General features: G+C 35.4%; 2 protein-coding genes across 4 annotated transcripts; both read right to left on the bottom strand.

The window, feature by feature from the left end:
- Nucleotides 1–1,058: 1,058 nt before the first annotated feature.
- On the bottom strand, nt 1,059–9,182 carry ndfip1l (Nedd4 family interacting protein 1, like). Of its 3 annotated transcripts, none has more exons than XM_016676373.1 (8): nt 8,945–9,182; nt 6,549–6,636; nt 6,071–6,201; nt 4,720–4,782; nt 3,478–3,565; nt 3,242–3,366; nt 2,888–2,954; nt 1,059–1,915 (listed from the first exon to the last, which is right to left on the bottom strand). In XM_016676373.1, the coding sequence occupies exons 1-8, from the start codon at nt 8,972–8,974 to the stop codon at nt 1,812–1,814; spliced, it is 696 nt and encodes a 231-aa protein (XP_016531859.1). In that variant the 5' UTR covers nt 8,975–9,182; the 3' UTR covers nt 1,059–1,811. The 3 variants fall into 3 exon arrangements, with proteins under 3 accessions (XP_016531859.1, XP_016531860.1, XP_007562086.1); XM_016676374.1 differs by having other exon boundaries at nt 4,720–4,779; nt 8,945–9,181; XM_007562024.2 differs by lacking the exon at nt 4,720–4,782 and having other exon boundaries at nt 8,945–9,171.
- Nucleotides 9,183–10,069: 887 nt separating this feature from the next.
- endou2 (endonuclease, polyU-specific 2) lies at nt 10,070–15,658 on the bottom strand. The gene is made up of 7 exons (XM_007562026.2): nt 14,243–15,658; nt 12,997–13,216; nt 12,668–12,773; nt 11,814–11,935; nt 11,014–11,126; nt 10,546–10,699; nt 10,070–10,449 (listed from the first exon to the last, which is right to left on the bottom strand). The coding sequence occupies exons 2-7, from the start codon at nt 13,099–13,101 to the stop codon at nt 10,195–10,197; spliced, it is 855 nt and encodes a 284-aa protein (XP_007562088.1). The 5' UTR covers nt 13,102–13,216; nt 14,243–15,658; the 3' UTR covers nt 10,070–10,194.
- Nucleotides 15,659–15,702: the final 44 nt, after the last annotated feature.

Below are 15,702 nucleotides of genomic sequence, written 5' to 3' on the forward strand. Positions count from 1 at the left end.
GGGGCGACCTTTGCTTCCTGTTCCATCTGCACAGAAAAACCCAGCTGACATGTGTAATTAACAGCCACCGGCAGTAAATCATCTCCACTCTGGCAACCACATGTCTCCTGTGTTAAATTTAGCACAAGTACATCTCACAAGAAACAGATGGATTTAAACCTTTTCTTAAAAGTCTGATTAAATCAAATATATTACATAATTTTTGTGAAGAAATTCCACACTTTTCTAGAGTCTTCTTCCTAAAGTTCCTAGTCCTTTATACATAAAACAAAAAAAATTCACAATCATTTTATAGTAGATATTTCTACAGTTGTCTGGTTTTATGACAGACAGACAGACAGACAGACAGACAGACAGACAGACAGACAGGAAGGAAGGAAGGAATGTTCTAAGGTTAGATGAAAGAGGACAAAAAGAGAAAGGTCAAGAGCAAAAGAAAGGATGAATACATAAAAACAAAATCCCAGATTAAAAAAAATAAATGACAAAAGTAAGGTTGAAAGAACACAAGGATAAAGACATGAGTGAAGATGGATGAAATGGCATCAGGTAGGATTAAGGATGATGAAAAGATGTAAGAAAGAGAGGATGACATGAAGGATAAAGGCTGGACAGAAGGAAGGAACATATTGAAGGAGAAATAAAGGGCATGAGGGAGGAAAAAATGACAGCTATAAAAAGTATAACATGCACAATATAATACAGAAAATGAAAAAATAAAAATGAAAAGTATTTTCATATAGAGAACAGGAAAATACTGAAACTGAAAATACAAATCCTGTAAATTCACCCAATGGTGATTCTTATAAAAACCCAAAAAGGCCTTTGTACTATTTTTAAAAATGGTCTACCAGTAATGGACCCGACTCTGTTAAGATCTGAACTTCTGAATTATCTTTACATATTAAAAAAAACCTGTAAGAAAAAAAAAACACTAAAGAAAATGAAGAAAAAAGGAGCTGCAGTAGTTATTTCTGCCTTCAATAACTAGCAGAACTGCAGAGCCTCTAGGCAACAATATTCATCACTTTCTTAACATAAACTTACTCAGAAAAATCTTATTGGTTGGAGTAATTTATTAGTTTGAAATGTCACATTGCACATCTAAATCCAGAGAACAGTTATACTGGTATCCAAAAAGCTTTCTCTGTGATCAACATTTCAGCAGGTAATAAAAAAAAGAAATCAAATACACCGACAATTTGTGAATGTATGAAAAAGAAATCTTTATGGTAAAATGTAACAGCCGGCCCTCTTTGGTCCTCTTAGCAGCTGAACTCAGGAAATAATAATAATATTCCCTTTATATCTACTGCATTATTTATTATTTCATTAGCAACAAACAGCACTGATTGGAGAATTTAAAAGCATATTAAGCTGAAGTAAATCTTATCATGTTGCATAAATCAATCCATAACCTGCGAATCACCCACAGAGCCCTGGGTTGTTGATCAGTCTCTTCTGCACTAAAAGGGCAATAATTTGAGGGAAAATAACACATACAATAGTGCCCCCCGGTGGCAAAACAGATCATTTCTGCACAAAACTGAGTAAGGCATTCATTTGGAAATTTCATAATTATAGAGAGCACTTCACAGTTCACCATCAAAAGCTGAAGTGTCATAGAGAGTTCTCTGTATTTACCATTTAACGCCAAAAAAAGAAGGGGAGGGGGTGGCTACAGTCAATCTGTTCAATTTGTTTCAATGAGAGAAAATACACTCCTCCTTACCCTGACTGGAAAATGTCTGACGGTTTGTGTCATGGTAGAAACAAACATGAAACATAAGAAATACTGATTCTTTGTGGGCTTAGTAGATGAATAGGACTCGGGTGCGGGGCAGAGTGGAGAAAGTGTCGGCCATCTTGCGGATTCTGGCATAATTGATGAATCCGCGGAAGAAGAGCAAGAAGCCTGAAGAGAACATAAAGAAGGGGAACCATGAAACTAAAGAACCATCTTTCTTAAAATAATGATAGAACTCCATGACTGAAAAATGGAAACACTTTCTAAATGTTGTTAGAATTACTATCCGGTTCCTGGCTTCACCACTAAAGCTATATGCAAGTTTTTATTCAGCTTAACTTCCAGACATCTTGCTCAACTCTTTGAAATACCCACACATTTTATATCAAAATTCAGAGGACTCAAAGTTGTCTTTTAAAAAAGATCATGATCCAAACAAGCTGCCAAACGCAGAGACACCTGTCGCTCTTTAGAATCTTTGGTTGTTTGGCCAAAAATGACAGAGTTAAGAAATGGTTTCAAATATAAAATGGTAAAAATTTTAGCATTTTTCCAATATTTCTGTGTTTTTTCATGCTATATCTACATCACATTTGCACAAGACATTGGTAGAAACGATACAAGGAATAATTAGTCTTTTAGTTTTGTTGTTTCATTTTGTCATCAGCTGCAAACTACATATTCTTTTTTGTATTTTCAATACATTTATATAAATTGGTTTTATTGTCTTGTAAAAGTTTGGCACCTTTGTTCTAAAATAAGACATTTTTATTTCTTTAATTTAACAATAAAAACAAATACTTTACACAGTATATCAAATATGAAACTTAAGATTTCATTCATTTATTCATCAAAGACAGCTTTTATCAAACTGTAAACACAAAGTGTTGTATGCAGTCAATGATTCATAGCAGTGAATCAAAACTTAATACTACAGAAATGTCAAGATTATTCATACAAAAACTATGTTTTTAAATAATCTTGAGATTTTCAAAGTGCATAAACAACACTTTTCCCAGAATTCAGTGCCATTTACACAAAATGTGACTTCACCTCTGCGATAAACCTCAGAAGGGCCAAAATGCGTCACAATCAGGAGTAAATGAATGATTCATCTAAGTGCAGAGGCTTGCTACTTACCCAACACCAGAAACACCCACCACAGCCAGTACTGTCCATCAAAGTAACCCGGGAAGTATGTGGAGAACTAAAAACCCAAGAAACAGTCACAAATAACCGGTTAGAACAAATATGGCCTGCGATGGTTTCATTCAAATTAGTTACGATCTTTAAAAGGCGAACAAAGAAAGGAGTACGGTCTTCAAGAGATCTTTGAGGAAATAGTTCAGTGTAAACAAGCTAACCACTACAGAGAAAGTATTTTAAATACCACTATGGTGTTTTGAGGTTTTTTTGATTTCTTTGTGTGTAAATAAAGCCACAGTTTATTGCATTGTGTATGCACAGCGAGATGTTGGGTTTTGTTTTCCGTACCCTGACGATGAGAATCCATTTGATGAGGGAGAGACCGAAGCCAGAGATGGCCCCGTAGCGTCCGGCCGCCGAAGTGGTCAGACAGAAAGACAAGAAGAACCCGATCCAGTTGAACAGGAAGGCCACTGAAAAGGGATGGATGGGAGATCAAAATGGAAAGATTTAAGCTTGTAGTCACAAATACAAATAATCTAAATACTTTTAGATTATTCTGAGCAAAGCGATGAGCAACTAACTGAAGAACGTGAGCATGAAGATGCCATCATTTCCTATTCTCAGTTGATCAGCATCATCAAAATCATCTCTGGTGACAAAGTCTTCATCCTGCAACACAATAGATCACAAAAAAACTTCAAAAGCTGAAAATACGTTGCAGCAAAGCTGGACCTCAGCAGAGCTTCCCTACAGAGCCTTATAAAGTGTTCACATCTCCTGAACTATTCGACATTTTGTCATATGTAGAGATGATTTTTGTGAGTTTTAATTACATTTTATGACAGACTGACAAAGGAGTTGATAAATGTGAAGTGAAAGGAGATTTTTTTGAAAAAAAAAAATAATAATTTTTGGATCTTTATGCAAAATGCTGAGGAGGAAAATCAACAGTACAAATCATTAAAGCAGAGATCTGCAACCTTTATAACTTAAGAGTCATTTTACTCTCAGTACAGCCAAATAAATCTCATCTAGAGCTGCAAATGTCACATGACTTTATATTTTTTTTAAAAACACCTTTTAGGCAAATGTCTACTTTAAGACATGTCTCCTCATTTTTGAAGAACCAGTGTTCTATCAGCAATTTAAAAAAAGATAAACATAAAAGAGGACGAATCTTTTTATAAACATAGATTCCAACTGAATTCTGTGCTGAATAGATAGTAGACCTAAAAACAAATTTCTGGTACTTTTGTGGAAATTCAATGTAAATATTACAAGAAAATTTTGAAAAACGACCAAAAACATTTGTTACTGTTTCTGTTTTTAAAATCATGAACTGGTTCTTTTTCATTTTTAGCCAAAGTTATGATATGTGACACTAAATATGAGGTAATCCTGGAAGAAAACCTGTTGGAGGCAATGAGTAACTAATCATTAGCAAAACATTTGAGATCAGCGACCAAATGTCAAAATGTTTAGAAGGTATGAATACTTTTAAAAGCTACTGCACTTTGAGTAAATAGTTTAAGTCCAGCCGTGATGCTCAATTTGAAACGTCTTCTACCTGCATATTGTGAAAACATGGAGACAAATGGAGACATCACAACACTAAACCTAAATCAACATGGTCACTATGACTACAACCTTTAACTCCACAGATCCTGTGGGTCTTCTATGAAAATAGGAATAACTTACACTTTACAAAACACACGGGAAGGGGGGTGTACTGAAAACATAACACGATGTTGGGACATTTCTGTTTTCACAACACAAACTAGGACTAAGTAAGCTTCCTTTCATCACACACTACTCCAGGTTACCTCCAGTGAACTGTGAATAATATCGTCAAAAGTCTCCAGGCGTTCTCTGTGATGAGGTTGCTGCTGAACGAAAAGCAATGTGTGGCAGAGAAACACAATGACAATAACCAATCAAAGAAAATTACAAGTTAAAACAGGCTGGCTTATACAAAATGAAACCTTTCTGGATCAAACCATTATGTTGGTTTTTGAGAATGCCTCATTAGTGTACAAAAAAAATCTCCAAACTCTACTGGGAATTTAACTGGAATTGTGTTTTTTAGTCAGATATGACTAAGGAATAAGTGAAAGGTACCAAGATGTTTTAGGTAAACATGTGATGGACACCAAAAACAAACTGGTCCTCCATTGGGATTTTCAGCAGGATGACAGTCCAAAACATATCACCAAATTAATACAGAAATGGTTTAACAAGTAAACCATTTCAAGTAAAGAAGTAAAGAAGAGAATGTAGCTATACCCAAATGAGCAAAAGTTCATCAGAACGTTGAAGGATCTCAAAAGATTGTGAAAAGAGGAATAGTACAACTTTCTCCTCTGAATACTCCAAACTTTTGAAATTTTCCAGATAAAAACTAAGAGCTGTTTTAGGATTTTTCAAAATACAGAGGGCAGAGGTAACAACAATTAGATTCTGGAGGCTGAGTTCTTTCTGGTTTGATTTTTTCCCCCTGCAAAACAAATTAATATACTCAATTTAAAATGTTCAAGAAGCTTCTGTAATAAAAAATGACAGGTTATGTTTTCTCATCTTTACACAGGGTGACAACAATCAGTCTGGTCAGGTTTTCAGGTCAGGCCCAGTTTCAGCTGAGTTAGTTGGTTCTTTTAAATGTTTTGAGGTTGAAAAATTTGAAGACTCGGTATAAGAAAGCTTTGTGTTGGCATTTTGCTGCTGCACCATTAGACAAATAAAGTCAGACACTTTTTGAGCTGAAAGTACATAGTTATGATTATATTTTAGCTAGTTATATTTTACAAATGATGCTTCTTATCCCATCATCACTTTACAAATAATACTGTTTTATAAACTTCTACTTGTGGAGAAATAATGCTTACATATTAGTTCTAAGCACTAAAGCATGCATTAGTTAAACTCCTTTTTCCAAAGGCATCACTGCATTTCCTTTCACTTGAGTGTAGAGCAGTTTTTAGTCTTATGAAATTGTTTTGTTCAAACCACAGATGTAATCACAAATAAAAGGAACATGAAAATATCTCAATCTAGGGCACTGCATACTTCCTGCCTTGCAAGCAACTCCGGAAGTCTCTGAGAAAACGTTCTGTCTGAGTGAGACAATGTTAACAGGTGATAGGATGACACAGAGAAAAGAAAAAGTGAGCCACTCACCCTTCCAGTCACCAGGGGAGCAGAGGTCTCTGCTTTAGTTCTTTCTGCTTCGTCATATGAAGGGAGCGTCGTTGCTACGTTGTAGGATGGAGGCTTAGGGAAAACCCCGTCTTCCTTGTAGTCAAAGTAGGCTGTAGATAAAACAGCACCGTTTCATACACTGAAGAGCAGCACATTAAAGGCAACTTTTCACATGTAACAAGCATAGTAACCACTGAGGAGCTTCAAGATACTTCTATATCTCAACATAATTACACTAAAAGAGTAGATATTTATGTCCTTAACATATGATAAAAGATTTTTTGTTTGTTTGTTTTAGGTAATATGATGTAGAGGTTGTCACTCGTGTTTCTCCGGTAAAGTTGATCTAATAGAAGCTTGTTTCCTTAAGTTGCTCCTTTGCAGACCATAGTTAATATAATTCCCCAGAATACTTCTGATATAAAAACACCTCAGCATCAAAATGAGTCAGTTTTACCAGCACTGTCCGCTGCGATGCTGCTGTATGGAGGAGGAGCATCAGCTGCAACCTGGGGGCTCCCTTCACTGTCGTCCTCGTTGGGCAGCTGGAGGACGAACAAGCAAAATTAAGTTTCCACCCTGGATGATCCCTTGTCTTTAAAAGGAAATGTTTAAACATATTAAAAGGATGTCAAATCCAGTAGTAAATTATCATTGTCACATGGAGTCAAGTAGTGAAGTGGAACTTAAAATTATGAGTCAACAATAAGCTTTCAAAAAGGAAGTCTCAGAAAAATAAGCATGAATGCATGTCTCATTTCTCTTTTTCGTGTTATTTTTTTCATTAAAAGCAGAAAAAAAAACATTACAATTATAACAAAACCACTTAATCAGCTTTTGTGTTGTCATTCAGGGCTTAGTGTAACCCATTTTTCTCATGTCAGCAAAAACAACAGCATAAAAACAAGCAGATATGATCACCCGACATTACTTTCAGGCTTTTTTCTTTATAGAGCAACAGAGACAGGAAAACATTCCATCAAAATGTATCAATGCTGTGGATGAGCAATGAGAAATTAAGCCAGTTACAGCAGCAGGAAGGTGGAGTCACACAGAAAGTTCAGGTTTGTTTTAGTGAAACCATTTTTAATGTTTCACCATAAATAACCACGATAGCAAGTCACTCCATGCAGGCTGTATAGACATGAACTTAGGCTGTAGGTTTAAACCCATAATAACGATGAGGACAAATAAATGAAACACATCGCTATTGAGAATCAGTCCCACTGCATCTCCTGTTGATCTACATCAGAATCAGAATGCTTTTATTGTTGTTGTACCAAAGCACAGCAAAACTCATTCCAGTACAGCCCATCCAAAGAAGACAATAAACAGGCAAGAACAAGGAAGATGGGGTGCCTGAGGCTGAGGCCATTGTAGGCGTTGCCCTTTATTTTTAGAGAAAGACGAAATGACAACATCAGGAAGGACGAGGGGAAAAAAGTCATATCAGAAAAACCTCTACACACTTAGCAACATTCAGACAAAGGACATATAGCAACATTATGCGTGCCAGTGAAGGTAAAAAGTGGGTAGGGAGGGAGCTTTCACTGAGAGCTAGAGAAGAAAATAATGTACATGAATCACATATAAATAGAAGAATAAAATATATACATTAGAATACAGTTTTCTAAGGTTGTCTGAAGCACCGAAAAAATTAACAATTAACAAATTAACCTGCAGTTTTCTTAGAAATTACAACAACACCTTGTCCTTGATTACTAAAAAAAAACAATCTGGAGGTTTAACAATATTTACAATGACCAAAAAGCATCACAATAGACAGTCATGACTCAGAAACTATAGAAAGGACACCTGTCACTCTCATAAATAATGTGGGTAAACTACTAATAAAACATCTGCAGGCTAAGTAACCAAGGAATCAAATATCAATTATATCTAAAGGTGTAATTTAAAGAGTAAAACTGCATATCTATAGGATAATGTCTGCAATTTATGATTATGTATGTATAAAAAAAGTAAGGAACATATAAAAGTAACAAACATTACATTGCAAATAATTTGTAATAATCAATATGCTTTATGTTTTTACAGCAATATTATTATTTTAAACAGTTTTTCTGTCTAAAATAATAAGATTGTCTTATATTTTAGTATTCTGTTATTGCTTAAATAACTTATAAAACCAGGCAATGTTTACTCAAGTTTATCATTCCTGGAGGATTTCATGCCAATCTATATGCCTTTTGCAAATGAATTAATTATTAATAAATAAAAACTACCTCCCAATAGGAATGTTCCAGTCCACATTGGATCAGCCTTAGTGTTGCAGTTTTAAAGCTCAACCCTAATAAAATGTGCTTTTTTATGTAAGTGGACGTTTTACAGATGATAAATTACGTTTCAAAGTACCCACAGTCTTTGTAGAAAAATCTAGTCAAGGTTTTACTTGTTTAAAAACAGAACTTTGAAAATGATGTAAGTTAATGATGAAGCCAATTTTGAATTGAATCGTATTGTTCTTTCTAATGTAAAGACTTCAGGTCATATGAATGTGTTTTTGTTGTTGTTGTTGTTTTCTTTTTTAGGTTAGGATAGTTTAGATCACTTTAAGACAGAGGAACAGCTCTTTACTTCTTCGCCGAATCTGATGTTTGGGTGGGCGTCTTAGCTTGTGTGCTCACATTAGCTTCGTTTTAACAGGTTTCTATCATCTCCAATGATATATTTCACAACAAAATCTAATAAGATCTTTCACTCTGATTGATATTCATTTTCCTAACACAAAACACGGCCGTGTTAAAGACAACGACATAAGACAAACATCCCTACTTTGGTGGCTAACAGATAGCAGCTAACGCAAATTTGAGACGAAGCCGTGTTTTCACCTACCTGCTGATACCTGGCGCTCGACTCCGCCATTCCGCTCCAAACGGTAGTTAGTCCAACAGATAATACACCACCAATACGCCCAATCGAAACAAAATTATATAACTGTGTAAACTAAAATATACGACAGTCAAAATGGAAAACTGCTTCTCTTCTATGAAGGGAAACTGATAATGTTGTAAAGGTAAAACACAGCAGAACACGCATTACTTCCGGTTAATTTTGACGACTAATGAGTAGTGCTGCCTAAAATATATCTGTTTGTATATTTTCTACATATTTTTAGCTTATTTTAATTCCATATTCTCTTCTTAACATACATTTCCTTACATTTTCGACTTAAAATAAATGTATATGTGTTTCAACTTTGAAAAGTAATCACGTCAGCTTCCGTTTCTTCCCTAACTTAACAAACTGTCGTCAAATCATTGACGTCATCCGCCAAAATAAACTCTCTACTGCCCTCTTTTGATGTAAAATGGAGAACATATTTTCAGTTGCTACAATTTTGAAAGTTTTTGTAAGATTATACTGGCACTGACCATAGAAAGTAGAAAAAATAAAAAATAAAAAATAAATAATAATAATAANTAATAATAATAATAATAATAATAATAATAATAATAATAATAATAATAATAATAATAATAATAATAATAATAATAAATAGGCAAAGGAAGTTTATTTGTATACCAAATTTCAGCAACAAAAAAATTTAACCTGTCAATTTAGGCGGATTTTTAAACTTATTTAACCATTATTTTACAGAAAGTCCCTTGAGACAAAATCTCCTTTTCGAGGGAGACTTGGATGTGGACCAGGTTTTTGTAGATTAGCAGTTTTGCAGTCCTTTTACAATTGTCAGATTTTTTTTGTATCTGATTAAAGACTTAAGATTCTAACTTAACTCTTTAGTCTTTGTTATATTATAAAGATAACAAAGACTAAATATTTGCCTCATTTGCTGTTTTTTATTGCCTTATTTTCATTTAACTTGTCAATCATAAAATAAAAAAGACACTAATATTTATGGCTATAGCTTATTAATATATAAAAAGAGAACTTGAAATAATATGAATACTTTTACAGGCCTGTAAACATAGGGACAGAAAGAAAAAAAAACAAATGTGGAAGGGTCTTGAAACATTTTATTGTATCTTTGTGTAAAAGAAAAAGACAGCAACAGTACCTGTGACACTTTGTAAGCTCATGTGTTGGAGTGGTTATACCTCGGACTGCTTTCCAGTCAAGTCTTATTGAGGATTCCTGTACCTAAGTAGCACTGGGAAGGTGGTACCGATGTGCTTTTGGTTGTAATGGTGACAGACAATCTCTACGTCATAGAAACTGAACTGCACTTTGACGCGCTCATTTGGTGAGGTGAGGAAACTGAGAGTGTAGAGGGCAAACTCAAACTCAGGACTGACGCCGATGAAGATGCTGCCCTTGGGCTTTATGCCATTCTTCCAACTGAACTGTAATGCCAGGATGTGTTTGTTCTCGTCAGGCTACATTGAAGATTAAAAAAGGGGAACAGGTGGGATTAAGTAAGCTATGTGTACAAATCTAAATAGTCATTACCAATACTTAAGGGGATGTTATACCTGAGGAGAATTTGCTGTGACACTGTAGCCTTTGTAATCAATGTGACCCAGCTTTTCTTGTATGTACAGCTGGATCCAGTTGTGAAAACCAATGACAGTCCGCCCTCCTCTTGTCTCCCCAACAAACACATGTTCAAATCCTGAAGAGTCTGGCCTGTGGGCAGAAACAAGAACATAAGACCAGTAACATGTTTGCCTTCATGTTACTATAATGATTCCTTTGCACGTCATTCCTTTGTTAAACAGCAAAGAAAAAAGTCTAAACACCATATGGAATCACCTAAATTATTTTTAAGCTGCAGCTAACATGCCTGTTGAACCACTGCTTATGAACATGATGGGCTATATTTGTATTTTGTGGCAGTTTCAACGTTTCTGAGACGTATTCTCTGTGTGAGGTGGTAGCCATCATGCTGCTAGATTCCTTATGTGGAGTTATATTTACATGCTGTGTCAGTAACCACCCACCTGCTGGATCCTTTTCTTGCATAAAGTTCAAACCAGATTCTGTAGAGCTGCTCCTTGAATTCTGTATCATCTTGAGGAGAGAGCTGCTTCTCCACCAGGTGTTTATGAGCTATCTAAAAGCAGTAAGCACAAGTTTGTTTTCAGTGTTCTGTCATATTTCATTCACATTGAACCATACTGATTGATGACAATTACATTAATTTATTTGAAGAACTTATCAAGCAAAAACTTGATAAAAAAAATTGCTCTGTCAGTTTACATTTAAAGCTGCAGAACTAACTTCTATATATAAAAAAAAATCAAGCTCCTCTGCCTTCTCCCAGTGCTCCCAGTAACAATTGCAGTTATATGCCATTCAGTCAGAAACAACCAATCAGAGCCAGAAAGAGGGTCTTACAGCTGTCAATCACTTTCATTCTCACCTCTCCCACTTTCTCTCAGCTATGCTGAGAGCAGGTTCACCACCAAATAACCAGCCATGATTGCTAAGGCTTGTAAGCATGGTCACCGATAACAGTGGATAAAGGGTTTTCCTGGAACAGTACGTTGTTTCTCCAACATTTGCACATTGAGCAGCATTGATTGACAGTGCTAAGACCCTCCTCCTGTCTCTGGTTGTTTTAGGTCAAGAGTGGTGCATTTTTTCAGATGGCAATAGAAGTTCAGAGGAGATCAACCTTTTTACAGATTCTGTCTCATACTATACTGTCATGACATAATAATAATTTTAATAAATATATAAAAGGCCTATTTTTTATCAAAGTTACATACTTCAGCCGTAATAGGTCCATTTCCAGTACCTTCATAGCGCGAGTCTGAATGATGGCATCCAGGAACCTGTGGTTCTCGGCCACTTCCTCAGGAGTTACAATCTCTGGCTCACCGGTGTCACTTTCATAGTTATCCAAAAGGGAGATAAAGGCTGAAGAATCAAATAAAGTTTTTTTTTCCCCATTATTTTTAGGTCCACATGTGCTACAGGAAATTATGTAATGTTTAAAGCTGTGCAATCCCAGAAACACGAAGATTACACAGAGACAAGTCAGCCAAGCAGAAATCCTCTGAGCAATCCTTTGAGTGCAGAACAGTTTCAGAAAATAAAATAAGAAAGACAAATAAATTGGCCTTTTTCTGACTCTATTTCGCTCTGGAAATACCTCTCTCTTCTTAAATAAAAATCTTACCAGATGTGAAAGAAGACAAGCATTTTTCTGCAGACCTATGCATGCTGTGTGATTATGCAATAATTGTGGTGTAGTTTCCCTTTAAGAGGAGGCGATTGTTGTTCATGACATGATTGCAGCAATTCAGATGTTTGTTAATTGGACTGTTGCATAAGTGGTGGAAATGTTTCCACTAAAGTTTTTTTTTACAACCTCAAATGTTCATGTATTTGACCAGGATTTTTTTGTGAAAAACCAGCAGATTATAACAAATTTCTGAAAATGAATTATGCATAGTTTTTATGACTATCTGGAAAGCTTAGAGTATTTAACCTACTTTATTCTGATACTCATAGATAAAACCCAGTGAAACTTTAAAAACACACCTAATTAAAAAGGGTAACCTGTGTGTGTTTACAAGGCATATGTGAAAGAGCCGCCGTACTTTTTGATAACAGAAAGCTTGTAGCAGTAAAAACTTGAGCACTGACCTAAAAATGTCTCCTTTTTGAAAATATTCTCATCAACAAATGTAAACAAAGGAAGTCCTGCCCTGTCGTTGCTCTCATTGTCACCCATGCTGTCTCCAGCTTTGCCCTGCAGCAGAGAGAAACCATCAAATGATCACACTTTGTTTCACTTCAAAAACCCACGATGATCCTTAACAACTGCTTTTAACCAATGTTGATTATTAATGTACATTTTAAACTGAGAGTATTTCATATTAGAAAATACAAATATATGTATATGTGCTTGAGAATGGTACAAGTGCATATATAACAGATTTATCCAAATCTGGAGGTCCATGAATGCGGTGCACCTGCAGAGAAATCCTGTAGTCTTTTCCAGGTTTGAGTCGGTTGACGTCATTGTCCCAAATCTCCTGAACTATAGCCGACAGCTCTCTGTCACTCTCAATCATCATACGGCGACTCCTTGTGCTCCTTGTCCCTCAGTTCAGTCTCAGTTTCCTTCTGTTCGTAGTGCTACAGCGTTTAATGTCTCAGCCAAACTCCAGAGATACGCAAAATCTAGATATTCTAAATTAGTAAAATAAAAAATTTATTAGTTTCAAACAGATTATGTATAATTAAAGCAAGATGTTTACACACACTAAATACAAAGGCAAAAACTTTTTTATTTCGCTGTCAGATATTAAATCTGACTTCCTTTTTTTGCTTTAGGTCAGTTAGAATTACCAAAATTATTTATACTTGCTAAATACCAGAACAATAGGAGATATATTTTTTTGAGAATTTTCAATTACTTTCTCTTTAAGAGCTTACATACTCAAAAATCACCTACATGATTTTATGGAAGTATTTTTCTGCAAACCTATGTACGCTCTGTGATGCATTGGTTTGGACTTTTCCTTTTCTTTGAGTGCCTCAAATCCTAATTTGAGGCAGAATTACATTGACTTAATTGCTGCTGGAGGGATGGGTACACTTTACTAGATAAATGCCATCATGAGGAAGGACCATTATAAAGAAATATTTACTCCCTCAACCCCCATTCATCAGCTATATATTAGGAAGTTAAAGTTTGAGCACCAATCTCCCAAAAGAACAATGATCCAAACCAGCTTTGGTGTAAAGCTGGGTAGGAAAAAAAAAAACAATGTTTTCAGGGACCGTCAGAAAGCCTGAATTTTAACTCTGAAATTATGAATTCAAAATTCAAACAATCTATTGTAAAAAGTTTGTGGAAGGATACACAAAAGGTTTGAGCCAATAAGTCATAGATTTGAAAAGGTAAGTCATTATTTTTGGTAATCCTAATTACATAAAAAAAGAAATTGTCTTAATTTAATGTTTTACAAGGAAAAAGAAAAGGTTATGTCTCATTTTTCCAATTTTTCCTATTTTAACTAGTTTGTCACAATTTAATACTTCAGTCTTGATGTAAGGAAATCTAATCAAACGTGAAACTGTACTAAGAACAAAATATATTCAAAAACAATTTCATGTATTTTACAGGTAAAGAATGCCCAAATCGTGGCTGAACGTCGAGCTCTAAGAGTTCAGCATAAGGTGGCAGCGCTGTAAGCGTCAAAGCTCACTGACCTGCTTCTTTCAGTCCCGATCTGCTTCTCTGAACCAACAAGGAACAACTGGTGGCTGATGTGTGGAAGTTTCTGTGTAGGCCTGGTGCTCCCAGTACTGGTTCTTTGAGTTTCTGACTGCAGGAGTATTTCATGGTGAAGGCCCAGCCAGTCAATCAGTCATTCATTGACTATGTAAAAGGACAGGAGGGGGAACGAGTCAGGGGATGGGGACAGGACAGGAGAGAGGGGGCGTTAAAAAAGCATTTTCTACAGTCAGCAACTCTGGCCAAAGAGATTACACAATGATGTCTCTTTTCAGGTTCAGCTAAAACGGAGGCTCTTTGTTCTTTTGATGTTTCATTGTTTCCCTCTCTGCCACAGCATCACCTCTGGATTACAGGGTAAATACGGGTCATGTTTCAGGTAACAAGGTGCTGCTGGGAACTTGGGGTTAATCTAATCATCCAAAGAGGGACAAAATGCCAACTATGTTACCAGAAAATGCAAATGCAAAGGCAAAAATTCCTTGTTCTGCTTTGCTACTATCTCTGATAGTCATGTTCTCCTATCAGTCAGTCAATCATGTTTATTTGTACAGCACATGCAGCATCAAGGTGGTTCAAGGTGCTATACACAATAAAAACAGATGTTACAAAGTTATAAAGAAAACACAGAACAGTAAACAACTGAACAAACATTACATTTTGATGAGGGCCATCACCAAAATCACACACATCAAACATGTTGGTCACTGTTTCATTAATTATGATTCAAAACAATTCAAAACAGGTGGGTTTTTAGTTTCGATTTATAGAACTCAATATTTCATTTGTTTTGTAGTTTTCTGGAAGTTTGTTATATTGTCCAAATTTCAGTCAAATAATATATTTTATCATAAAATTTGGTTAAACAGTGCAATACAAAGAAAATAATACACCCACATTAATGAACTATATTTTGTTCTTGTGGAGAATGATATGAAAATATGTGTCATGCCATGTGGAATTAGAAATCAGCTATTTTCTTTAAAACTGTACCTGCAGGAAATAATTATTGGACAGATGGTGTCTAGAAAAAGACATGCTGGTTTTAAATTCAGCACTTTGTTTCAGTTTAATAGCCAGCTGCTTTTTTCCTTACTACTTTGCTTTAAATTAATGAAAAAGCTGTGCTGAATTACTTTAACTTGAAATCTTAATGCAACCTAACTTGTTTGGGTATCCATCAACCAGTTCAGAACATTTTCTGGGAAAGTTGTGTTTTAAGATGAATGCAATATCTTAAGAAGCTGAGGTAAATTAGGAACAAAAGAAATCTGTTGAAAATGTACAATATCAGCCTGAATGTTAGAAGCTGACTTGCTATGTAAAGTGGTGACACCGGACATGTTGGGCTTAGAAAGAAAATGGTAGAAGATTTCCAACACTGTAATTTCTGTATATGTGTGGAGGTGAACTCAAAGATTGTTGCAATGCTTTC

This window comes from Poecilia formosa, unplaced genomic scaffold (assembly GCF_000485575.1).
Source record: "Poecilia formosa unplaced genomic scaffold, Poecilia_formosa-5.1.2 Scaffold133, whole genome shotgun sequence".
NCBI classification, from domain to species: domain Eukaryota; kingdom Metazoa; phylum Chordata; class Actinopteri; order Cyprinodontiformes; family Poeciliidae; genus Poecilia; species Poecilia formosa.

What these genes read in the sequence shown, in the direction of transcription:
- ndfip1l (XM_016676373.1), bottom strand. Translation starts at nt 8,974, where the DNA reads ATGGCGGAGTCGAGCGCCAGGTATCAGCAG. An exon ending in CGAGCGCCAGGTATCAGCAG is followed by an intron (nt 6,637 to 8,944) that starts GTAGGTGAAAAC and finishes TTCGTCCTCCAG; the next exon opens with CTGCCCAACGAGGACGACAG. An exon ending in CTTCATGCTCACGTTCTTCA is followed by an intron (nt 3,367 to 3,477) that starts GTTAGTTGCTCA and finishes ATCCCTTTTCAG; the next exon opens with TGGCCTTCCTGTTCAACTGG.
- endou2 (XM_007562026.2), bottom strand. Translation starts at nt 13,101, where the DNA reads ATGATGATTGAGAGTGACAGAGAGCTGTCGGCTATAGTTCAGGAGATT. An exon ending in CAAAAAGGAGACATTTTTAG is followed by an intron (nt 11,936 to 12,667) that starts GTCAGTGCTCAA and finishes TTGATTCTTCAG; the next exon opens with CCTTTATCTCCCTTTTGGAT. An exon ending in TCACAGCAAATTCTCCTCAG is followed by an intron (nt 10,450 to 10,545) that starts GTATAACATCCC and finishes TCTTCAATGTAG; the next exon opens with CCTGACGAGAACAAACACAT.